The sequence below is a fragment of the Barbus barbus genome (assembly GCF_936440315.1).
Source record: "Barbus barbus genome assembly, chromosome: 25".
Classification (NCBI taxonomy): domain Eukaryota; kingdom Metazoa; phylum Chordata; class Actinopteri; order Cypriniformes; family Cyprinidae; genus Barbus; species Barbus barbus.
Genome location: NC_136753.1, coordinates 2,728,582 through 2,754,748, shown reverse-complemented (window position 1 = coordinate 2,754,748; position 26,167 = coordinate 2,728,582). Strand labels below are relative to the sequence as shown.

At 36.5% G+C, this 26,167-nt stretch overlaps 1 protein-coding gene across 1 annotated transcript in view; it reads right to left on the bottom strand.

Annotated features, from left to right (window-relative positions):
* LOC306844848 (receptor-type tyrosine-protein phosphatase F-like) overlaps nucleotides 1-26,167 on the bottom strand; it is a 183,250-nt gene that overhangs the window by 84,487 nt on the left and 72,596 nt on the right. The window contains exons 5-6 of the mRNA XM_079377260.1: nucleotides 9,058-9,246; nucleotides 1,900-2,010 (exon numbers count right to left, since the gene is read on the bottom strand). Coding sequence (XP_079233386.1) covers nucleotides 1,900-2,010; nucleotides 9,058-9,246 — 300 coding nt within the window. The remainder of the gene's footprint in view (nucleotides 1-1,899; nucleotides 2,011-9,057; nucleotides 9,247-26,167) is intronic.

Genomic DNA, 26,167 nt, shown 5'->3' with positions numbered 1-26,167 from the left:
CAGTGATAAGCCTATAGCGTTCACTTAACAATGAAGTCACATCTATAGTAAACCCTTGAATAGAAAAGCAATACATGTATGACACTACCAGTGAAAAATTCATGGACTAACAAAATAAGAACATCTCTCTGTCTTACCATAAAGCATCAGATACTCATACATATATATTAAATGCCATTCATCAAATGGCATGTCCTGAGAGCGCGTGTGGTCTTGTGTAAAGATCAAAGGGCTCCAGAGAGAATTCATTTGATATGATCTGCACAATGCATCATTTATATGAGTTTCTCTCTGATTGGACGAGGGCTTGAGGAAGAAGACCAAGAGAATTTATAGACACAGATTTGTGTCTAGCTCTCATTTCCTCTGCTTTCAAACACACACGAATGCAATATTCAAAACACAGTATCAAAGAACAACGCATCACCATTTGAAGGTCTGAATTTGAAGTGTCCTTTAAGTACTTGCCAGGCAAAAGTGGCTGTTAAATAAAAGGCTTTTCTTTGAAACAAGGCTTCAGTGGTCTCTATATCTGCTGTAATAGATCCCGACATTAATGAGGGAATTTCCACAACGGGATTCTCCATTCTCTGCAAGTCTCAACACGGTCCTTTCCTTGATGCCCTGACAACACTTTCACCATTTCCACCAGCCTTCATGACCAGCAGCATTAGAGGGCATTTGATCTCATTTGCTACTCTTTACTATTTTTAAATATATTCTGCACTTGTTCCTGAAGTCCATTTACAATGCTAATCAAAGGTTTCTAGCACCAAAAACTTCATTTAATATTTTCAACCTCTCTTTGACTTCATCAGTTAAATAGGCTGTTGTTACTACTGCACCTTTAAGACTTTTAAGATGTAAAATCTGGTGAAAGGCTCACCTCTTCACAACTAACAACTAATGCAATACAAACTGTAAAGCTATAATATTGGAAATATTCAAGTTAAAACACTTGAAATATATCAAAAATAACAAAAACAGCAGAGATCACTGGTGAATGATGAAAATGTAATCAATGTAACAGCGAAATCAACTACAATAATCTTGAAGTATAGTACAGATAAAGTTGTAATTTCACAGTAAATAAGTTGGGAAGTTTGATTAATTTAATTAAATCAGTTCTTTTCTAACTGTTCATTTCAAATAACTGAATCAAGATTTAACAATCCACTGATTCAAAGGTTTGATTGCTCAAAATGTTCATATTAGTGGCAATATATATTCTAAAACGTTTTAATACAAAACAACAATTGTAACAAAAATAAATAAATAAATAAAATAAATAAAATCAGTAAAAATACACATATTGCCTTATTTAAAATGTAAATTATAAGATGTATCATACTTTTTGCTACGAGTATTTTACAGTAAAATTACATGTTTGTCTTGTTAAATATATATAATGATCACTATATATACATATATATATATATATATATATACATTTTTTTTTTTTACTTTTTATAGTAATGCATAAATTTTAAGCTTTTACTTTAAAGATTATATTTATAAGTTAAATTTAACATAAGTTATGTTCTACTGTGGTAGAAGTTTGTGGTAAATATGATACAATGAAGTAAATATATGTTTAGGCAAATACTGTTTACTATGCATGACTATTTAAAAAAAAAATAATAATAATAAATAAAAAAAACACCAACTAAATATTAATTTAGTGAAAAGCTGTGTGGAAAACATTTTGTGAATATTCAAAATGGGAAAACAATGGAGCAGTTCTCCGCTGCAGAACCGTGTTTCTATTAAGACAACTGTGTGATTAAAGAGAAATGTGAGCTTTTGAGTGGCAGGTCCTGTTCTGGATGTGGTAAAACCTGTATGGAAAGCAGATCAAGGTGAAACGGATGGGGATTTGGATTTGGTTGTACATCTTACCTCTGACGTAGAGGTTGGCAGGAGCGGAGTAGCGTGTTCCTGCGCTGTTCACTGCCACACACTCATACTTGCCCTGGTCCGATTCCTCGCTGTTCTCGATCTGCAGCGCTCCTGCAAACACAACACACGCAATCACAAACACTCTCTCACACACTCACAAACAATCTCAACCTCCATCGCTTTAAACGAGGGTGGCCTGAGGAAAAGAAAAGAGCTTTCTGCCTAAATAACACATACACACTGACTAACACTCAGCTCGCATATGACCTTTCTCGTCTCTCTAAACACTGAAAAAAAAGAGCAACGTCTTTCACTCCATAATTCAATAAATCTTAAGCAAACTGAGTTATTTATGCATTGTGGCAAGTAATAAGACCTGCAGGCTATGCCAGCTATAAACATCACTGTACATAAGCTCTGCTATTCTGCGAGCCGAGACAAAGCCGTGCTCTTAGAGAATAGATCTATCAAGACATAATACAGCTGCTGCAATTACTGTCAATACATCCTCAATGCATCCACTGCCAAGCAATTCTGCAAACAAAGGCAAATCCAGGTGGACTAAAACTAAAAGGTTGTTTTTTTCTGACAGCAATATGTTAAAGTTCTCGCAGTTCGTCTTTACACTGTCACTTACCTGGGTCCGGCCTTCTGTTGATAACACATAAAAGTTCATATACATTTTGTTTTGACAAAAATTAGCTCATTAGGTGTTTTAGTATGGCGATGCTGTTCGTTTGCGTGATGTGACAGACATCATGCAATCTGTGGATGATGGAAGCACACCGAGAAAACTAAAAATGTTGTCAACGTGTATTTCAGAAGTATTCCTGAAATGCATTATGGGATGGGTTTAAATGTGTGCATTAACAATAGAAACATAATCGAAAGACTGTGAGTGCATGAGACCTGAGCATTAACCTCGCTCCACGAGTGAATTATTCAGAATGACTCTTTCAAACACAAACACACACATATGAGATCTGTTCCAAACCCATGTGAACTGGAAAAATGTTTATTTAAGGATCAACCAGGGTTATCATTGTTAACTAAAACTAAAACTATAAATAATTACTTGAAATAAAACAAACATTACCTGAAGTAAAATAAAATATAAACTTATTTCAATTTAGTTAGTTGCCAAGGCAACATTTGTCAATTTGGTTTAAAGTAATAAAAAAAAATTCAAATTAAAACTACTGTAAATCTTGATAAAAAACTATATAAACATAAAAAACTAATAAAATGACAAAAAAAGTTTTTTTTATTTAAAATTAAAACGAAAACAGTAAATATAAAAACTAATCCTAATTCCTAATTCCTAGATATATCATTTTAAAATAACACTGGGATCAATGTGTAGCTTAAATACAGTACTGTAAGTTGCCCTAATAAAGCATCTGCCAAATGCATATATCTGAAAGTAAATACCACCAAATATGTAAAACTACTTTCCCCATCATTCTCTGTGTCAGCATAATAAAATGCACAGGTAATGCATGTGTTTTGCTCTTTATTTTGTTGAAATATGTACTATGTAAATATTAACTTGGCCTTTTATTGCTATTTATTACCATTTTCAAACTTTCAGTATCTTCCCTCCTTACTGATTCTTTGATGTGATGGTAGATTTTGGTCAAAATGAGGTATCTTTTTAATTTTGCAATGTTTTTTTTGTTGTTTTTGTTTTTTGATACAGTACAGCTCAGCAGCGTTTGGAACAGAGCTACTGTCTCTTCTTCTCTAGTCATCAGGAAAGCCGGCTTTTCTTTCTATCGCGTATTACATCTGAAGCGCTAGTGTCAGACTGATGTTGAAGTATGCTGTTCTACCCTCTCTCAGTCTCATCTCACTTTCTCGCCTTGACATTCCCTCTGAAGAGATCGACTCCAGAGTTGCAGTCAAATTTTCTACATCAGTCCTCTCATATCAGCGGTAAGCTTTCTATCCCTCAGTTTGGCTGTTCTGGACTCTTCTGCTAAACGCCTGGAGACAAGAGGCGTTCGGTGAATACAAACTGTCATAATGACATTAAGTTTTTCTGCTGCAGGGAATGAGATGCTGTCCAGGTATCTCACACTTTCTCAAGCTGCACTGCAGCTCAGCTCAGCTATTGATCAGACAGACTGTCAGTCATCTGGACAGTAACTAAAGGTCAGTTCAGTGAAAATGACACTTAAGCATATTTCCCCCAAATTCTTACTATAATGTATTCAGACATTTTACATTTTTAAAACTATTGCTATTGTCAATGATACTCAAAATAACATGATAAAAAATACTATTATATATAATATAATATAATATAGTATACATAGATATCATATTCACCCAAATTCTAATTTCCGTAATGTTTTCAAACATGTATCGTGTTTAGTTTTTAAATAATTCTTGCTATTCTCAATGATACTCATTACTGTATTACATGAGTATCGTCACTGAGTATCATGCACTATTCCTATTATGCATTTACACAATGTAATAAATTAAGAATAATATATAATGTAGTATATAATATATAGAATATAGTGCAACTAAAATCGAATAAGCTGAATAAATATATTAATGTAATTTTATTGCAATATATATTTAATAATAGTATAGAACAGTATATGTTTCATAATATATTTTTATGCAAAATGTAATTTCTTCAGATTTTGGAGTGAAATATTACAGATATGTTCATGAAAGGTTATGTGAAATCCATACAAATGTTAATCAGATGCATCTTTGTTTTGTCTTTTGTTTGGTATAGTGATGTATTATTTTCAGTAAGACTGAATCAGATGTCCATTAGTGAGACAGACGAGCAGAGGTTCATGCACAGAGACGAGGCCGGATCGAAGACGAGGAGGAAGACAAAGAGAAAGACTCCAGAATGAGAGAGAAGGTGGGGACAGGGTGATGGAGGGGGACACTTGGTGGTGAAAGAGGATTCGAAAGATGACGCATTTGGATATTTTCTGTTTTCAGCATTCTTACCTCTGATTGGTGTACCACCTGGTGAGGTAATATGAATGCAAATAAGATTAAAGAGAACTGTTAGTGTGAAAGAAAGAGAGAGAGAGAGCTAGAGAGAGAAGAGGAGAGAAAGATGAACAGGAGAAAAAGATTTCTTATTTAAGAAGCGGCATGTACAATCTTCCCCAGAAGACGTTTGGCTCTTCTGTTCTTAGTGTGTGTTAATTCACATTATGTAGCTTACATTGCTGCTTCAGGCCAGAAACATACTCTATGCAAGTGCACATGATCCTGTTGTACATACATGATGTTCTCCGATACTCAAGAGAGTTACTGTGCTAAATGGCTGTGCAATCAAAATAGATGTGATATTATTCAGATAGCTGGCTATAAACACGCTAAAAGTTTAATTAATCTGAACTCAATTTCACAGCAAAAAATGACAGTGGTGGACCTGAAAAAGAAATCAGTAATATCTGCAACAGTGTCCCTTGTACTCAAGTCTCTCAAGTTCAAGTACTTGTGTAGAGTATGTTGTGGCCTTTAAATGAGTCATTCTTGTGATCCAGTAATAATTTAATCTCTCTCTGCACAAGGGTCTTCTGCTATTTTTACAGCGATGCACATTCTACCTCCAGCACAACTTTGACCTTTGGATCTGACCACAGCTGTGCTAAATAAATACAGTTGTCTGATGCAACGCAAAAGAAAACCATTTTGTGCAAAGTGATAGTTCAATCTCATTGCATTGACCGACCCTTGAGTCTTATTACTTTCAAAAGAGACTTGTTTAACTTTGGAAAAAGCTTCAGATACTTGCCAGTTTGTTGTTATATGTTTTTTCTTCTGACCTAAATCGTATTATAATTACGATTTACAAACCTGTAGTAGATGCCTAGGAGTGTTTTTTTATAGATCCTTTGCAATATCTCGATATGTGAAGTTGCCTTAGGTTTTAATCAAAAAGAGTCCATATGGAGTCTGTTGACTATGATGCAGATTCATGTCAATCTGGATCATAAGTCAACACTCCACCATGTGAAAACAGTGCGGATCCGGGAAGGGGGTCAGAGACATGAGGAAGCCCCTGTAAACTGTGTGGGTTGAGGTCCATCAGCAGTTTACAGAGAGCCTGGCGTACACTGGGACCCTCAGAAAGCCCAGGATGTCCAGAACAGGACAGGATTGAGGACTTTAAGGTGAGTCTGCAGTGTAGCACGAGCATAATGAAGAATAGTAAGACTTTACTATATCTTCACTATGGCTAGAGGGAGAAAACTTGAGTATGTGTTCATTTTTGCAGTTGGTAGTAAGAGTTCTCCATTCACCGGCAGTAGAGAGACAGTCGCTATCAATCCTGGCTGTATTTAAGACGTTAAACAGCAGCTAAACTGGACATCCATTATCTTACTGAGGAGAAATCAATAATCAGCCCGACACATCTCTGTTCATAAAGATCTGCACACCAATCATCATAATTCACTTCTGCCTGAGAGCTTACTGTGGCGAAGTGGGTAAAAATCGGTAACGTGGGTCTATGGGATTTTTGCCTTTTTATCATCTGTCAGATAAAAATGTTTCGATTGCTTATAAAAGTAATTGCACACCTCAAGAAGCTGCTTGATTTGAGGCATCATTCATGTCCGTAGCACAAATGTTGCAGAAAATTAAGTGCAGAAATTTAAAAGTTTTGGTCACACTTTATTTTAAGGTTCAATTATTGCTATTAACAAACCATTAACTACAACCTTTGCCTCAATAAACTACTAATTTGCTGCTTATAAATAGCTAGTAAGGTAGTTGTTAAGTTTAGGTATTGGGTAGGAGTAGGGATTTAGAATATTGTCATGCAGAATATGTGCTTTATAAGTACTAATAAACAGCCAATATATTAATAACAGGCATGCTACTAAGCAACTAGTTAATAGTGAGAATTGGTCCAACTACTAAAGTGTTACCAAGGTTTTTTGTTTGAACAATGGACCCTTTTCACAGACTGATGTTTTTCCAAAATGAACACTTGCTAAGCACCAAATGTATGTAAAAATCAGCATTAAACACCGTTAATTGCCAGTTGGCCGGATACCTTTTTTAAAGTAAATCTAACAATGCATGAAAATGCAACATAGTTTAGCACAATTATCATATCACAAAGATCGTGCTATAATTATGTAAATATGTAATTTGATGTGCTGTTTCAAAGTATAGTGCTGTGATATTTTCATGTGAACTGCTCATGGTAGCAATGTTTTCAATAGAGCGGTTCACATTAAATGCTGCTCTACACAAAATACATTTCCGTAAGCGCTGCGAGTCGCATATAACGTGCATTTGAAAATGCAACGTGCCAAAAATCTTCCCAAGCTTTTAATGAGAATAGTTTATAAATTGGTTGTCAGCTAAATAGAAGCATTTCAAATCCATTAAAAAAGTATATATATGCATACTGTATATATAAATTTTTAATACTGTAATTTCATTGTTAAAAAAATTGTATAAAATTGTAAAAATTGTATAATAATTGTAAAAATTGTCCATAGAAATACACTTGAATATCTGAACGGCCTTCGGCTCATGTGTGCAGGAGGCTTGACTCCTGACGTAGAGTCTTGTGAGTGTTTACATTGAGAGAAGCAGGATTACATTTCCCATTTCTCTTGATCAGATTCGGTCTCCCTGTCTGCTTATCACCCAGCCTGCACTGTAAACAGATTGTTGATTGATGTCCAGGGCAGAATCACCTGATTTGCTAAGGTTGGTGGTAATTACTCGTACACAATGACATGTTTCAGTGAGATTAAGGTTCCGTTTGAAGCGGGAGGTATTGAATCATGAGTGCTTTTCCTATTTGTTCATAGGCGTTCTGTAAAGGTCACGAATTGAAAAATTGTTTCATTAGCATTCGTTAATGGAAAAAGGCCTTTGCGCTAATGGCTGGAGAGCAAATCTAATCTCAGGATCAAATAATGGACTGCATCCAAACAAATAAATTATGTGATTGTCTGGTAGCTGCGAGATGGATTGGCCGACAGGGAATAATTTGACAAATACGGAGCTGTTTGACGATTGACGCAGGAAATGATTGTTGACAAGGGCCGATGATTCTAATCAAAACAAATCACTGTGCTGTCATGTTAATCATGTTTGTGTGTCCTAACCGGAGGGTTATGTGAATAAAAACTGCCAGCCACTCTGTCTTTCAGTTTGTTTCAGTTTACTTTAAGACATGAAATAAAACCGGAGGCTCATTTGGAACGGGAATGTCACTTGTCGTACAGATGCACCGCAATAGTAGAATTCCAGAAGTGAAAAATCCATTCTTTCCCTCCATAGAGATTTAGTGACTGTAAACCAAGCATGTGGCATTTTATACTTTTAATCAATGGCTTGCACAAACAGTTGAAAGTAGGTTGCATTTTTTTTTTACCAGAAATACGGTAAAAACAGTAATATCATTACAATTTAAATCAACTGTTTCCTATAGTAATGTATTTTAAACTGTCATTTTTTTTTGTAATGCAAAGTTGAATTTATAGCAGCCATTACTCCTTTCTTTTATTATTATCAGTGTTGAAAACAGTTGTGCTTCCCTATATTTTTGTGGAAACTGTGATACATTTTTTCAGGATTCTTTGATGAATGTTCAAAAGAACGAAATATTTTAAATAGAAATCTTATAACATCATATAAATGTCTTTACTGTCACTTTTGATCAATTTAATGAATACGTGCTGGTTTTTCTTTAAAAAAGAAAAATCTTACAGACCTTAAAATTCTGAATGCTAGTACACAGGCAATAGTTTGTCATTTCTGATTCAATCCCATCATTCCCTCATGAAATATTGTGCACAGTCTTGTACTGTTGCCTTTTTTAAAATGTTCAAATACTTTCAAACACTTTGAATTAAATGTCGCAATGCAATTCAACTGGGAGCTGGTTTGGTTCAAGCCTTAGAACTCTTTATTGAAGAATTTTCTGAAATCCCTATGGAGAGAATGAATGGGATAAAAAAATCTGGAAAATTGGCCACTCACTGTTGTGCTCTATTGTCTTTGTCACTGAGGTTAGAAAAACAATTCATGTTCAGCAGGTGCCGCCGGCTTCAATGTAAGCAATCATCATCTTAGCAAAAGCGCTCATTATAGTTTATTCTTCAAGCTTGTTTGCCTTTTGTGTGTTTACAGAGTTCTTTTTACCTGAACGGAGCTGCTTGATTCGTCCATTGCTGCTGTTAATGTCGACAGGCAGGAAGTCTTTGAACCAGGAGATCTCCGGGTCGGGGTTCCCGCTGGCGGCACAGAGCATGGTAGCAGTGCGTGTTCGCTCCACCACCTTCAGCTGCGGGCCCATGTCTATGGTGGGGAAGCCGTGAGGGATCTGGTCCTCTGGAAAACACATAGACAAAATGACAAAGAAAGAGGCGTCAGCACACATGATTGAATTGCACGATAAACTGTGCTTTTTCAGTCGGAAAAAAGCACCACGGCTCGTTTTTCTAAAGCACAGATCTTACAAATGTTCGTCCACAGGACCACCCGGGGCGATCGGACTGTAGCAGCTGAAATGCATGACTGTAAGACACAGAGGTGGAGTAGAGATCACGGTGTGAAATCCACTGCTAATGTAAATACGAGCGGGCCGAGGCGTGACTAATCCACCCGTGGTGTTTCTGGTCATGGATATATGAGGGTGAGAGGGGTAATTTCCCTCCGGCTGTAGTGACACCTCACAGAACGGCTGACTCCGGCTGACCCACAATTTCACTACAGGAAGTCTAATATTGGCATTACTAAATTAGGTACCAAATGCTGCTGAAATGCAAAGGTAGAATTACATGTTGTGTTCCTCGTTTGCACTATAGAGGGCATGGAAAGCTCTCACTCTCTCTGGCCCCGTTAACACCTGGTATTATCATGCATCGCAAATGCATTTCATGCATTTTCAGGGTCGCCGTTTGCATGACTGTACATCACTTAATATGCTGTCAGTCATGAGAAAAATGTTCTGTTTGAGGGATTGTTTACCCAAAAATGAAATCACCCTTATAAACCTCTTCTATGACGGTCAGTGGGGTCCATTGGAGTTGTTTGGACCCTAATGTTTTTAAAAAATATCTTCTTTAGTATTCCACAAATAAATAAGGTTTGGACGACATGAGAGTAATATTCATTTTTGGGTGTCTTTTGTCTACCACTCAAAGATTTAGGGTCAGTAAGATGTTTAAAGTTTTTAAAAGAAGTCTCTTATGCTCATTAAGGCTGCATTAATTTAATCCAAAAATACAATAAACACTCATATTGTGAAATATTATTACAATTTAAAATAACTTTTCTATTTGAGTATATTGTAAAGTGTAATTTATTCATTCTAATATGCTGATTTGATGCCCAAAAAATATGATCAATGTTGAAAACAGCAATGTGTCAGTCCTGTGTCTTGTTTTCCCCTCCTCTCGTGTCTCTATTTGACCTTCCTCGTTCCTGTGATCATTAGTTAATTAGTCCCGAGCCCCGTTTGATTAGTCCTCACCTGCTCCTCGTTGATTTCCCCATGTTTATAAGCCCTGTGTTTCCCTGCCTCTGGTTCTGGTCTGACCATCATCTATGTTCGTCTCTCCCCAAGCTCCTCGTATTTTGATGTGAAATTCAATAAAGGATTGAATTGAGAATCTCCGTGTCTCCTCGCTCCTTGTGTCCCGAGAGGGTTCTGACACAATGCTGCTTGATATTTTTAGGAGAATATGATACATTTTATTTTTCAGGATTCTTTGGTGAACAGAAAGTTAAAAAGAACAGCATTTCGATCAGATCACAATGTGTCTTTAAGACTCCATTTACACTTGCTTTCAGCACTGTCCACTTGAGATTTTAATTACTCGAGATGGATGTCAAAAGATGTAAACTTGGTCTATGAGGCATAGAGCTCTGTTTCTGATATGTGGTTGAGAGGTAAGTGACGGGAACAGTGCAGAACTGTACATAATGTGTTGTGAGTGTTTCAATGCGTGTTTGAAATGGGAAACGAGGAGTGGATGTGCACAATCAGAGAGAAAGCAAACAGCGTCTAGCAGTCGCCACGCTCTCACTGCTAGCAGATAATGGAGGATAAAACAACTTGCAAATGCAAATCAGCATCATTAAGAACAGCAGGTGCAGACAGGAAACACACAGGACTAAATGCTCTAACTGTTCTCTGTGCGTACACTAATTGAGCTTTACCAACACACAAGGGCTGCACAATTATCAGAGATAACATCGAAACTCTGATATGGCATAGTGCAGTTATTAAAAACTGCGTTTTAATGTGAAATCAAATGAATAATGCTCCACGTAAACTCGATCATGGGAGCTGTCCTAAGTTTGAATTACTTTCCCATTGTATGCAACACAAATTGAAGAGGGTCTGGGTTCTTTTTCATTTGATTCACTTTTGCATCAAGTGTAAAAACTAATAAAGAGTGAAACTCTTTCTACCGACAGCAGAACAAGGATATATCCTTACAAAAGATATTTTAATTTGAAATGCAACATGGTTCAATATCTTTTTTTTTTTTTTTTATCCCTCTTACCTTAAAGGAACACTCCACTTTTTTGGAAATAGGCTAATTTTACAAGTTCCCTAGAGATGAACAGCTAAAAGTGCTACTGCCAGCCCCGGAGATCGGCTGAATGGATTCAAAAACGGTAAAACTCAACTGTTTAACTCTAGGGGAGTTGGAAAATTAGCCTATTTCCAAAAAAAGTGGAGTGGTCCTTTAATGTTTCTAGTTTTAAGCATGAATCTAATTAAAATGTATTATATTAAACAATATAATATTATATTACTTATATATATTACAATAATAATAATAATAATAAAAATAATAATAATAAATTATAATACGTTGAAAAACACTGAAAATATCCATAGTTTGAAGGATAAAAATGAAATTTTTAGTTTTAGTGTTTTTTTCAATCATGATCAAGAAAGAAAGGAATAAAGACAAATAAATATATAAACAAATCCCAATTATGACTAATAAATAAATAAATTAATTAATTAAACAAACAGTGGCTTAAATCCCAATCATAAATAAATAAACAAATCAATTCAATCATTTAATCAATCAGTCAAACAAATTTTCCCCAAAGCATGCAGCCAAAGATCTCACATTCCATTCTGGCAGTGAAATAGTTAAACACTGTTTATGGGTTTTCCACCGCAAACACAATGATGAAACCAGACTCCTCTGTGGTTAAATTACGGTGTCACTGAAGCACTAAAGTTTCGTTTTCTCACAGGAAGGTTCTTTTATGCTACACTGCAGCTGAAGAGTTTCTCTAGGAGACAATAGAAGGAGAATTTGGGAAAGCCTTCATAAAGAGCTTAGCATGAGCCCTGCAACGAGAGAATATGCCAAAATGAGGCGAGGGAGACTCCCTGGAGGGCCCGTGGTCTGTCACTCGATGTGTGAGAACGTGCACCAGAGGAACACCTCGTCCTGCTGGAGGAGCTGCCTTTGTTACTGTTTGTTTTCTGTTGGGAAGGTGCATTGTAGGAAGGACTAGGTACAAGGGCTAGGGTCACGGCAGGGTCGCAATTATGCACCACAGGCCTTTGTGTGACACGCAGGTCTGGTAATAGACCCCAGTGGGAATAAACCAACACCGGCTGCAGCAAGATACACCTTCATATTCTGAAGGAATCGTCCATTCCAGGTCACCGCCAAAGGGGAAGGAGGGTTTCAGACAGATACCATGGTGTACTATTGTATCATGCTGGCGTAGTGGTTCAGAAAAAAAATCACAAACGAGATCTCTAACAATTGTCCTTGGCAGCAATGATACTAAATGAAGCAAATAAAGACTTTTGAAAAGTCTTCTGCTTTTAATGCTGAACGGTAAGCAGTGCTTATGTTGTTTATTAAAATTATACATTTTTATTAATTGAAATAAAGCTGAAATAAAATAAAATAAAATATACATATTAGATTAGATGAGAAACCTAAAAATTTAAATGAATAAATAAATACATATATACATACATATTAGCATTATATGTATTTTAGAAATGTTAAAATAAGTTGAAGTATTAAAATGACTAAACAGACAAATAAAAAAAAAAAAAAAAAAAAAAAAAAAATATATATATATATATATATATTAAATAAAACACAATAAAAATGGCAAAATCATATAATAAAATTACTAACTTAAACTAAAACTTTAATTTTAAAATTAGAACTGAAAATAAAACTAAAAACAAAATAAAAAAAATAAAAACTATTGTAGTATAAAAAAAAATACTAAAATAACATTGGTAACCAAAATTCTGAGATCTCAATATGAGTGCAAGCTTTTCTGATCAAATTCTCCCTCAAACAAATGTATCATTAATATGATAAAGAACTATTTTAAGCAACATCAACAAGCTAATTAAAAAAAAAAAAAGAAATATATTTTTTTTGTTTCTTTTTACAATGCAACTTTATTAACGCTATATAATTTATTGCAAAGCATGACTGATTTGACTAGATTATTAACATTTCTTCTAACTTAAATGAGAATAAATAAAAGCGTTTTTGTTTTACATTATTTTAAGAAGATGTGAGTGGTGTTTGTCTATGCAAAACCCAATGCTACAATGCCAGGGCATTCTGGGTGGTTGCCAGGTCCTCACTCAGGTGTCCTCAGTGTTGTTTAGTTCAGTGTTATGAGGTTGCTAGGGTGTTGTGGGTGGATGCTGAATGCCCCAATTCAACGCCCCGAGTCTCTGATATCCTGGTCCCCTAGATAAGGCTCAGGTCCCGCCTTCAGTGTCAATCTGTGGGTTTTTTTTGCCTGCTTTGGCAAGCAACACTAAAAATAAAGAAGTTTCATGGCCTGCAGCAATGCAAATGTACAGACTTTGCCAACAACATTGTCCAAAGTACTCTAAAAACTAAGCGTATTGAAGAACTGAACAGAAGCTGGGCTTTGATTCTGGGTTTCACACGTCAGTTTGAGTAGTTAGTGGCATTAACTCCACACAGAAAAGTCGCTAAACGTCACGCTCTCAGGAGACTTTTCGTATCCAACTCGAACACTTGTTTCAAGACCTTTGTTGAATCTGACGGCTGAAGAAAACATGTCATACCTCCGTTTGTGTGCTAGAAAGGAAGAATAATAAAGGAAAGCCCTTGAAACTCAATCACCCTTATTAATTCTCCAATAACAGGGCGACACGAATAGCCATGCAGACAACGCTGCACATTTTTGACAGGCTCACAGCGATGACGCCAGCAGTCATTTTCCCACAGTCAGTTAACACTCAGATATTTAATTAAAGCATGCAAGGAGCTGGAAACAGAATTCAGACTGGCTATTACGCCACATTACGTGACCCAAACGCTGCTGCGATTATTCGCTGGAATTTGTGAAATTGTGGATTACTCCCTCCACCCTGTAATCCATGAACGCTGGAATCGCATGGACCTGACAGGCTGTCAATCAGAGAGAATTAGCCGTGGAGACGACGCCGTCCCAACATGCCTCACCGTCTCGCTCGCAAACCGTCGCCCGCTCGTGGAAGCTCATTGCCAAGGCAACTCCCAGGAAAACACATCAGAGGGAACAGGGGCGACCCGTCTTCACCCGCTGGAGGAAATCAAATGAAAGACAACATTCTCCCTGTCTGTTTCCATCCCTGTCTTATCTGATAACTTCATCACCTCGGGGAGATTATCAAAAACAGCCAGACTGAACATATTATGCTCTGTAAAACAGACGATGAGCAGTGTGTCAGTACATATAGCCGTTGCCAAGTGCAAACACACAACTGCACTGCACGCTAGTTTCTTTCTTAGGAGCTAAACTGACAAGTGAGGATTCATCCACCTAGTTGCTTAGACAGATTGACAGAGTCTCCATCATATTTTACAGTCTCTATTAGGAATGGGTGGTGTGATCAAATCATATCATATCACAGTTTTTTTGAGGTAAAGTCAAACCAAAAAATTTGATAAAAAGTTGACAGTAAATACATTTAAAATGTTACACATGACTTCTATTCTCAAATAAATCCTATTCAAACTTTCTGTTCATCAAAGAATCCTGAAAAAAAATGTATCGCACAAATGTTTCTTGATCAAATCAGCATATTAGAATGATTTCTGAAGGATCATGTGACACTAAAGACTGGAGTAATGATGCTGAAAAATCTGCTTTGATCACAGGAATAGGCTAAATTACATTAACAAATATATTTAAATATGAAACAATTATTTTAATTGCAAGAATATTTCACAGTTTTGCCAGTACCTTAATCAAATAAATTGAGCTTTGGAAAGCAAAAGAAATGTCTTTCAAAATCTTACAAAAACTTTTGAACTATTGTATGTAGCAGATTCTCTTGCACCATAAATAGTGTCAAACCACCCAGACTTAGACTGTATAAAATGCAGACAGAAATCTATCGCACTACCCAGAATGCCTTCGCAGTGTAGGTCAGGTGTGTTGACTGAAGCATAATGAAGTGGTCCATTCAGTCGGACATGTGTCACAATGACCTGTCCGCCCAGCTCTGGAGTGTGTGTGCCGGGACAGGACGCCTCCACACTGGGGCTTTTTGTTCTCCGAGTGTTACTGTGACGAGCTCTTTGGCTCAGTGTACCTGCTGGGTTCTCAGACATTTCTGGAGGCGAATGAAAAAAAGACTCACATTCACCTGTAACGCAGACAGACAGAGGGAAGGATTTGCTCAGGGGAAGACAGAAGGATCTTTATGGGTTGCGAGTGTCAGTGAGAGTGTCTCATGCTGCCGGGCTCGGCTGAATTTAAAAGACGTGAGACAATGTGACATTAGGCCCTGAGGATACTGTCTAATGTTTCTAGGTTGTGAATTCCTGGGATAAGCGCTGCACAGAATCAAACTATGCACCCAAAAATCATTGTAATTTTAACAGTACAAGACGGTAAAAATGGTAAAAACTTGTTTTCGGTTGGTTAATGTTAAATTCCCTTACTGTATTCAGACCTACACCTGATGTAATTTTATTTAATGCAATTCATGATTATCATGATTCTTAATTAATTAATGTAATTCAAATATTCGGTGAGTGTCGCTAAAAGTTAATGCTCTATCGTATTGAAAATATCCCCTAAACCTACCTGATAGTGTTAACCATAGGCGGAGTTTCACATTTTTGCCTGGGGGGGCACCTACCGGTTAGACCATGAGCTCTAATTTTTTATTTTTTACACACCGTATATACCTTTTTTTTTTTTTTTTTTTGCACACTGCATATACCATATTTTCTACATTTTCAATTATTTATAGCCTATATATTTTCTTCTTCATTTAAAGGAGCACTGCGTAAGTTCTGAAATTTCTAACAGTTACTGACACCAGTGGCCGTTAGAGGAACTGCAGCCAGTCTCATGCTCGTTCTCGGTGCGCACTAAATGAGGCTTTTTTGTTTGTTTTTTGTTTTAAGCTTACGATGAGCTTTTGTGGGTGTCTGGGTTGTGCTGGAGGCTGGTCGCTTCTTTCCGTCCACAGAGTCCATTTCAAACACTACCGCTAGCGATTGCCGCTGTAGACGAGAACGCGCATGACGTCACATTTTGTGAATTTTCGCTCCAATTTGGACCCGACTCCTCCAGACACAACTGAGCCTACAGGCTGATAGAGGCAACCGTGGCGGACAGTCAAGGTGTCATAAATGGACAAATGAAAACTCTATCTTAAAGATTTTTTTAAGTAAAAACCTACACATAGCCCCTTTAAAATACATTTACAACAACGACTGGTTGGCTATACAAAGAGTGGAATAAAAACTTATGTCTTACCTAATGTAGAAGAATCTGCCTCTTTTGAGAAGTGTCAAAGTTAGAGACCTCCACGCTTTTTATTGTGGGTTTATTAAAAAAACGACGAATATACATTTTGTTCATTTAGCGTATCTTTCCAGAAAGCGGGAAGAGAACGAGAAGAGAGTCCACTCACGCGATACTTTGAGATTCGCGAGTTGTGAGAGTAGGTTTTTTTTGGGGTTTTTTTTACATTAATTACAAATAATTTAGCCTTAACATACTCATTAAAATAAGATAATGCAAATAAAATGAGACAATCTGAAAATATTTTTGTATTCATAGATCTGACCAAATCGATTGGCTCTGATCTGGGGGGGCAGTGCCCCCCCCCCCGGCCCCCCCCCCCAAACTCCGCCTATGGTGTTAACAAATGCAAAACTGGGATAAAAATGGATTTGTTGGTGTTTTTTAACTGTAAATGTAACTGATTTTATTTTTACCGATAGGTTTGTTCAAATCAAAAGTATAAACAATTTAACAATTTCTCAAACTTTGCTTTAACAATTCTCATTAAATCCTCCCAAGACCAAATTACTACTATTCAGATTAATTTTAGCTCTTGAGCTAAATTATGGCACTATTATCATTACTCATAATGCAATTTTCCCATTGATCTCTGTGAAGCTGCTTTCACTCTTTTGAATTTGTATTGTAAAAAGTTCCATAGAACTTGATTTTAAATTTAAATGAAACACATATAAGAAAACTTTTTGACAAATTTTGTTATTAATCACTTTCCCCCATGTCGTTCCAAACCCGTAAAAGCTTCGTTCGTCCTCGGAACACAATTTAAGATATTTTGGATGAAAACCGGGAGGCTTGTGACTTGATGATATAAATTTGTCACAAACATGAAAGGGAATTGAAATAAATAAATGCACTGGCATTAAACAGATGTAAGAAATTACTGCACTGCAAACGAAAAAACAAAACAAAAAAACATTGAATGATTACAAAGTTCCAGTCTGTCTCTGCTGCCCTCTAAATAAAAAGTGAAATTTTTTTTCCTAATTAATATTAAATGTAAGTCTTTATTAAAAAGTGTTGTTTGCTGTTGCTGCCATTTTATAAAAGTCATTGTTTTAAGGAAGCCCTTTACCTGTAAAAAAAAAAAAAATCACTTTAATGCATCAGGGTCATTATAGTTAACTAAAACGGAAGTGAAATAAAACAAATATTAACTGAAATAAAATAATTAATTTTAAAAAATCTTAAGGTTTCTCAATTTAATTTAGTTTGACATAGTTGACATACTAACATTAATATTAATAAATAAACTAAAAATAAACTAAAACTAAAAGACAAAAACACATGACAAAATTACTAAAACTTTAAAAGAAAACCAAAAAGGAATATCCCAAAATAAAAACTGTAACAGTATTAAAAAAATAAAAAATAAAAAAATTTAATTATATACACACACACACACGCACACACATATATATATATATACAGTGGTGTGAAAAAGTGTTGGCCCCCTTCCTGATTTTTTATTTAAAAAAAACATAAAACATAACTGTGGTTTATCACACCTGAGTTCAGTTTCTCTAGCCACCCAGGCCTGATTACTGCCACACCTGTTCGCAATCAAGAAATCACTTAAATAGGACCTGCCTGCCAAAGTGAAGTAGATCAAAAGATCCTCAAAAGCTACACATCATGTTGAGATCCAAAGAAATTCAGGAACAAATGAGAAAGAAAGCAATTGAGATCTATCGGTCTGGAAAAGGTTATAAAGCCATTTCTAAAGCTTTGGGACTCCAGCGAACCACAGTGAGAGCCATTATCCACAAATGGAGAAAACATGGAACAGTGGTGAACCTTCCCAGGAGTGGCCGGCTGACCAAAATTACCCCAAGAGCGCAGCGACGACTCATCCAAGAGGTCACAAAAGACCCCACAACAACATCTAAAGAACTGCAGGCCTCACTTGCCTCAGTTAAGGTCAGTGTTCACGACTCCACCATAAGAAAGAGACTGGACAAAAATGGCCTGCATGGCAGAGTTCCAAGACGAAAACCACTGCTGAACATAAAGGCTCGTCTCAGTTTTGCCAGAAAACATCTTGATGATCCCCAAGACTTTTGGGAAAATACTCCGTGGACTGACGAGACAAAAGTTGAACTTTTTGGAAGGTGGAAGACTTGCTGTGATAAATGGAACCATGAATTCTGCTCTCTACCAAAAAATCCTGAAGGACAATGTCCGGCCATCTGTTTGTGACCTCAAGCTGAAGCGAACTTGGGTTCTGCTGCAAGACAATGATCCAAAACACACCAGCAAATCCACTTCTGAATGGCAGAAGAAAAACAAAATGAAGACTTTGGAGTGGCCTAGTCAAAGTCCTGACCTGAATCCTATTGAGATGCTGTGGCATGACCTTAAAAAGGTGGTTCATGCTCGAAAACCCTCCAATGTAGCTGAATTACAACAATTCTGCCAAGATGAGTGGGCCAAAATTCCTCCACAGCGCTGTAACAGACTCATTGCAAGTTATCGCAAATGCTTGATTGCTGTTGTTGCTACTAAGTGTGGCCAGTTATTAGGTTTAGGGGGCAAGCACTTTTTCACACACAGGGCCATGTGGGTTTGGATTTTGTTTTCCCTTCATAATTAAAAAAAAACTTCATTCAAAAACTGCATGTTGTGTTTACTTGTGTTATCTTTGATATTTACATTTGTTTGATGATCTGAAACATTAAAGTGTGACAAACATTCAAAAAAATTAAAATCAGGAAGGGGGCCAACACTTTTTCACACCACTGTGTGTGTGTATATATATATATATATATAATAAAGGTATCTCACTATAATAGTATCTCAATGATACTAAATGCACAGCCTTTCTTTTTCAGTTTCGTTATGTAAACTTGCAAAGCACATCTACACATTCATCTGCGTTGTGAGTGTTTAGACTACCATGCAAAGCTCTTAGAGTTTAACAGCTGGACCCCGAACAGGAGCAATATTAAACGGTGGAGATTTCATTTCTTCAGGGGGGAGAAACCTCCTGGCCCTTGTTAAATAATACTGTTATCGTCTCTAAGCAGAGTTTCTCGGGTAGGACATGCACGCCTCATCAAGGATCCCATCCCCACTGGACCGGACCTGGGACGAGATCACATCCTCCAGCTACTGCTGTTTTAATTAACACTACATGAACTCCTCTCCACCTGGGAGGAAGGGAGCAACCAAAACAAACAGAACACACCTCTCTCCTCCCCTCGTCCGGCTGACATTTCCTCACGCAGCCTCTCATCTCCTCTTTAATCAAGGAGCAGTCATGATCCCCCTTGGGGAAATTGAATGCTTTTAATAAAATCTTCCTCCTGGCAGATAAAAAACAGATTGCATGGGGATGAGAGGAGGAGAGGAGAGGAAAAAGAGGCGAGGGGGTAAGTAGGGGTCCAGGAGAAGGACAGAGCTGGGATATATTAAATGGAGCGAGGTCTCACACCTGTCTGTAATCAACTACCACAGCGTGGACTGCAGGAACCTGTGCTTCATGCACTACATCTATAGCATCACAGGGTTTTGTCTTCCAAGCTGTGAGTTTGCATTCAAAATCAAATGTGATAATATAAAAATATTCAGCTAAATATTAAACTAAAGGAAAAAGGAAAGGACGTGAGGCCAAGTATGGTCACCCATACTCGGAATTTGTGTTCCGCATTTAACCCAAGTGAAGAGAGTATGGAGACGTACTTGAGAAGTGAGGAGCTCCGGTTCTAATCCCGTGTAACTATGGTTTGACAAATCAGCATACAAGGAAGTTCAAATAGCATGGCTGCTTCAACAATTTTTTTTTTATATCAGTTTATATCAGTTTTTATATCAGTTTAGCATTTGTCAACACTATCGGGTAGGTTTAGGGTTGGGTTTGGTGTAGAGCATATTTCCAACACGATAGAGCATTCATGTTTAGCGACGGTCCCCGGATATTTCTGAACCACCATACGTACCTGAAGCAACATAAAAACACAGCAATACGTACCAATATCAACGTAATAAAAATGTGCCAGGGTTTACATATTGGATCGTGTTTTAGCACCACTCAGTGGACATTTCTCTTTGAAACTGCGGCGAAACGTGTAATAAGGTACGTAAAAACAGTCTCGCTAAAAAGTGCACCCAGGTACGTTTATGCCATGAGACCAGGTTGAATATTTATTAGTGAAATAAGTCTTTACTATAAATAAGATCCATAAATAACATTAAAATAGCAATCTCCATTTTGTAAAAAAAAAAAATTGTAAATAAATCAAAGATTACTGGAGTGCATTTTATAAGAAAATACAATTTCAGTCTTTGAACTTAAAAAACTTAATCTTTAATTCAGTGTGTTACTTGTCATTTCTTTGTAATTATTTGTGAAATCAACTAACAGTTCCTCAGTGAAAATTGTTTCAAAGTAAATTTGTTTCAGTGCATATAATTTAAAAATATGGTGACAAACCTTTATTGTTATATGTGGTGCAGAGACCATTTTTTTAGTGATGACTCAAATCAGTGATTATTATTTTTTTTGTCACTGAAAAAAAAAGGTTCAAATAAATAATTCATCTGTGAATCATCATTACTGTACATATGTGATGAGAAACTGCTCGCCACTATTAAGGATCATGGTGTGCAAGCCCCTCAGGAGGACCTGAAGGAAACATATTCCACATTGAGAAAGCTCGCTGACTCCTGTCTAACAGCGCATCATAAAGTGTCAGTGACAGTGATGAGGCATCTGGAGAGAGTGATGTCAGAGGACGTGGCCTCGTCCTGCTCTCCTCACCCCGAAAATTGCTTCTGTCAATCCTGCCACCATCGCTGCGGTGACCTTCTTTCCGTGTCATCCAAGATAATTAGTTAGCAGAATTTATTTGCATTGTTAATTCCTTCCCCTCAACTATCGGTCTCACACATAAACACACATGCACACACGCTCACACACACACATGGTGTCTCAGTAACTAATAAGCCTTTAATAGCTGCTGTTTGAAGCTGGCTCTTTGAAGCATCTTCCCAGGAGCTTTGCAGAAGTCAGCAGACTCCATCTGAGGCTGGTGGTTGGTGCTGTTTGTGACTCTGGTATCTCAGCACTGGTGGAACAGAGACAGCGTTTGTCTGTCTATATCTATATGCATGATTTTATTTCACACTTAGTGTTCATCATTGGGCACTTTTGAACCTTCTTTGCTTTCTTTTCGGTTTTTTTTAACTAAAGGGTCAATGACAGGAGGTGCATTCAGGAAATGTTTATTATCAACCTCAAGAGATTATCAGCCTCTATTTTCTAGCAAATAATATTAAATAAACATACAAATGAAATAATTCATAAAATCTCTCTCACACACACACACACAGAAAATAAAAGTCATACAGGGCACAGAAAAAAAGGTATAAAAGCTGTTACTGGGGTAGAAAATCTGTCACACAGAATGTACACCTTTGCACTATATTTACACCTAAAAGTACATATTAGTACCTAAAATGTACATACTACATAAATAGTACATATTAGCAACTGAGAATGTAGCAACTATTCATGCTGTTAAATAATAGTTTCTCACTTATTCAATAGTTCTCATGACAAAAAAATAGTCTTGAGTCGCTGTACAAAGTGTTCAAAATGTGAATAGAGCCCTGCAGTTTGGTATGCTATACTTTATCTAAAACCTGTTTAAACAACAATTTATAACATTTTTGTATAATTATTATGCTTACCACCTTTAAAGATATCATATTATTTGAGAAACTACATAGAAAGAAAGTGATGTACATTCAAGTGAACTACTGAAACCTTTTTTATGTTTAAAACAAAACATAAAATCATGCTGACTAATTAATACTGTGCTGCTCGCAGTACTATATATATAAAATGAAAAGTAACCCTGTTCATAAGTGACAGATTTCTTTACTATCCAACATTAAATCATTATGATCGACTCTGAAATAGACTACTGAGGATGTCATATGAAATTAAAATCAATTTAAATATATAAAATAACTGACTACATATGAAAGAAGATAAAAAACTGCCCCCTCATTTATTAAGCAAACTTGGATCTTTCAGTTCACTAATTAAGGCCTTTTTGATACCCAATAAAGACCCTATAAAGAGAATATACAGAGCAATGTGATCAAACTGCATGTTATAAGAAAAGCAGCAGAACACCACTGAACATCTGAACAAACAGCCAATCAGAAATCAAGCACACTGACAGCTTTGTTTCATCTGTTCATCAAGAAATAATCAAATGTGTTTCTTGGAGTGCATGTCTTCGCAACTAAGCAACAGCATTTCTTGTAAAAAGTCAATCTGATATGCCTTACAAAGTCAACTGCCACAGTGGCTGACAGATGAGCAAAATTACCCTCATCTGCTGAGGAGTCTTAAATACATATTCATGTTTTGCCCACAATCTAAAAAAAATAAAAAATGATGCCTAAAAATTTTACATTTAGTCAATATGAAATATGAAGTTAAGTGGTGAAAAAAAGAATACAGAATAAGTGCATGTCTATCTGGTATTTTAATAAGCTTAAAGACAGACCATGTGCAAATTTATCAGTCAACATCACTGTTGAGCGTTTTCTCCTCATAACTGCTGTTTACCAAAAATGCAGATTGAAAAAAACGGTTTCCTGCTGTCACAAACATTTAGCAACCTGCAGGGTGCAGCTTTTCATATCATTAGCAAAGTATTTCTACCTAATGTTGATCTTTAGAAGAGCTGTCTGAGATTCTGAATGGGAATGTGGTTTGTGCAACATTAGCAACACGTTATTAGCTGTTTGATAACATAGTCAAGTCAAAAGCTAATTATATCAGTTAGCGTTATGTGTCCAGCATTGTAGAGATCGATATATAAAATGCATTACCATTCTGACACATAGACTTGTAGATGTGACTGTATAATTCACTCTTCCTCTTTAGAATCAGTCTCTGGTTTAAACATATGAATCCAGTATTGCCATTTGGGTGGGAACTAATTTGCATATTTACGGTTACACGTATTCTAAATGAGGTAAAGGTGTAGTGTTATGTTCAAGCCACTTTAAGGCATTATTTTCACCCGAATTTTTTTTAAATATGTAATTTTGAATATCAAAGATGAGTTTTAAGGGATAAAATTATTGACTGCAGGGGAATTTACGTGACAGCTAAAGCATTTGATATTTAAATTATCTCAGGTTATATCTGGTAATCAGGATTGAAGTTATAATAGCTAATTGCAGCTTTTTTTCACAGTGCATGCGATGACAAAATGGAGCAAGTAGTCCTAAACTGCTGCAATTGACTGGAGTTGGGGTCTAATTTGAATATTAATGATTCCTTGTATACTAAATGAGGTAAGGGTGTAGACTTATATTTAAGGCATGAAGGAATTTCCACGGGAGAAAAATATTTAGATATGTAATTTTAATTATCAAAGACGAGTTTCAAGGGATAAAATTAGTGACTTGAGGGGGACTTAAAGTTAAAGTTATTCTAATGCTTGATTTTAAATTGTAATACCTAATTGCAACAATAGCGTTTTATTTATTATTTATTTATTTATATTTTATTTACAGTGCATGCAATGTAATTGGTTTGGTTTGGATTGGGATGTTTGGCTGACCTGAAAGGAAAGCAGTGATACAGTCTCCAATTCTTCCTTAGTCTGTCTGGGGAAATTCAAAACAAGATGCAAAATTTCCTTGACACAAATTAGGGCATCGATAAACAAACTACAATAATAATAAACAAATACTTTTCAATGTCAGCGGTATGTAGGGAAAAAGAAAAAATATATATCTATAAATAAGTTATTATTGAAATAAGAAATCCAACAGCTTTAATTACTTCTTTATCAGGCCCCGGCATCCCTGCGGAGCTGTGTGTGTGTGTGTGTGTGTGTGTGTGTGCGTGTGCATGGCCTGTTTGCTGTAAGATAAACTGCAGTTTCTCTTGGCTAATAGCTGCAGCATACAAATGTGTCTGAAACTCCAAACACATCAGCTCTCCTGTGGCATGCCTTGAGACAGGACAAAACCACACACACCCATTAAATAGGTTATATAACTGCACATCTATAACATCTTCTGACAGATCCACCAATACCTAAAATACACCTTGAAAAAAATGCCACATTTATTAGAATCAGGAAAGGAATATAATCACAATGCCCTTAATGCAGCTTAAAGTCAGCAGTGCAAAACACAGATTCTTCATCCTTCGTGCTTTCAAAAAACTATTGCAGAACATTAGCTGCAAAAACATATTTTGCCATGATGTTATTTTTATGTAACGGTTTAATAACAGAGCGAGACGAAGCACGTCTGCAGGTATGCATCCTTGAACAGAGTGCAGAAGGACAGAAAAGATCGAGCAATGAGAGAGAAAGAGAGAGAGATAAAGAAAGCCTCAGGGCTGACGGCAACTGTCTAATGATGAGCTTCAATGGCGACGTGCAGCGTTAACTACCCAGCACGCTTAGCTGCATGCTTCTCCTTTGCTCCTTATATAACACGCTATGTTACCAAGTACACTTGTTCTGTGATGATCTTCATGTGCTCGAGGCCATCTCTGGTTAACACCCTCTCTACATTGTAAATTAGCAGAAGACACCACTAATACATAAGTCGCTGAAAAAGCCTGTGGAATTTCAAAGGACTCCTATAGAGTTTCCTTCACTTTGTGCTCATGACCAGTGGGCAGTTCTGTAGCGTGTAATGTATGTTTGAAAGCCTTGATGTGTTTTTACAGTCGCTGTAGTAACAGGATCTCCCTACAGTAACCAGGTAATCAAATACACAGAAGAGAGGGGACTGAATCTCTTTTGCTGCATTTACACTGCAAGTCTTGATGACCAATTTTTTGGACAACGAGCTTACATTTTTTTTAAAAGTGACACTGCACTTGGTGAAACAAGCCAAAAATAGCATATGACATCACAAATCAATTTGAATAGTACATTGAGTTTAATTTATTGACATGGAATTCATATAGAAACGTTTTTAATGCAATAGTTACATCTATACATCAAAGTAATATAGCCTAGTACAAATTTTTCAGGACAGTGATGTACGCAGCTCCTCTGAAAGCTTGCGAGTGGAATAATACTCAGGTGGTAGATATTGTTAAGCATGTCACATCGTCTGTGTTTTTTAGTAATTAAATCCAAATGTGTTCATCAGTGATTGCATATCAAAGGCTGAGACATGTTTGTGTGCATTTTATTTGTGGTTTCAACTGAACGAATGGGACTGAAGCGCTCAGCGTGATTTCAAAAGCAACACATTTCAGCATCAGATCACCTTTTATTTAACACAAATGAACAAAATTAATACTCTGCTACTCAACTAGAGAGGTTTCATTTGTTACAGGTCTGTCTGTACCGGGAAATGTTTTAAAAAACTCACTTTTCAATGACGTAGGAGTCGCATTTACAGGGGAATATCTGATCTGACCGCTTACACGTCAGGCACAAATGCACGGATC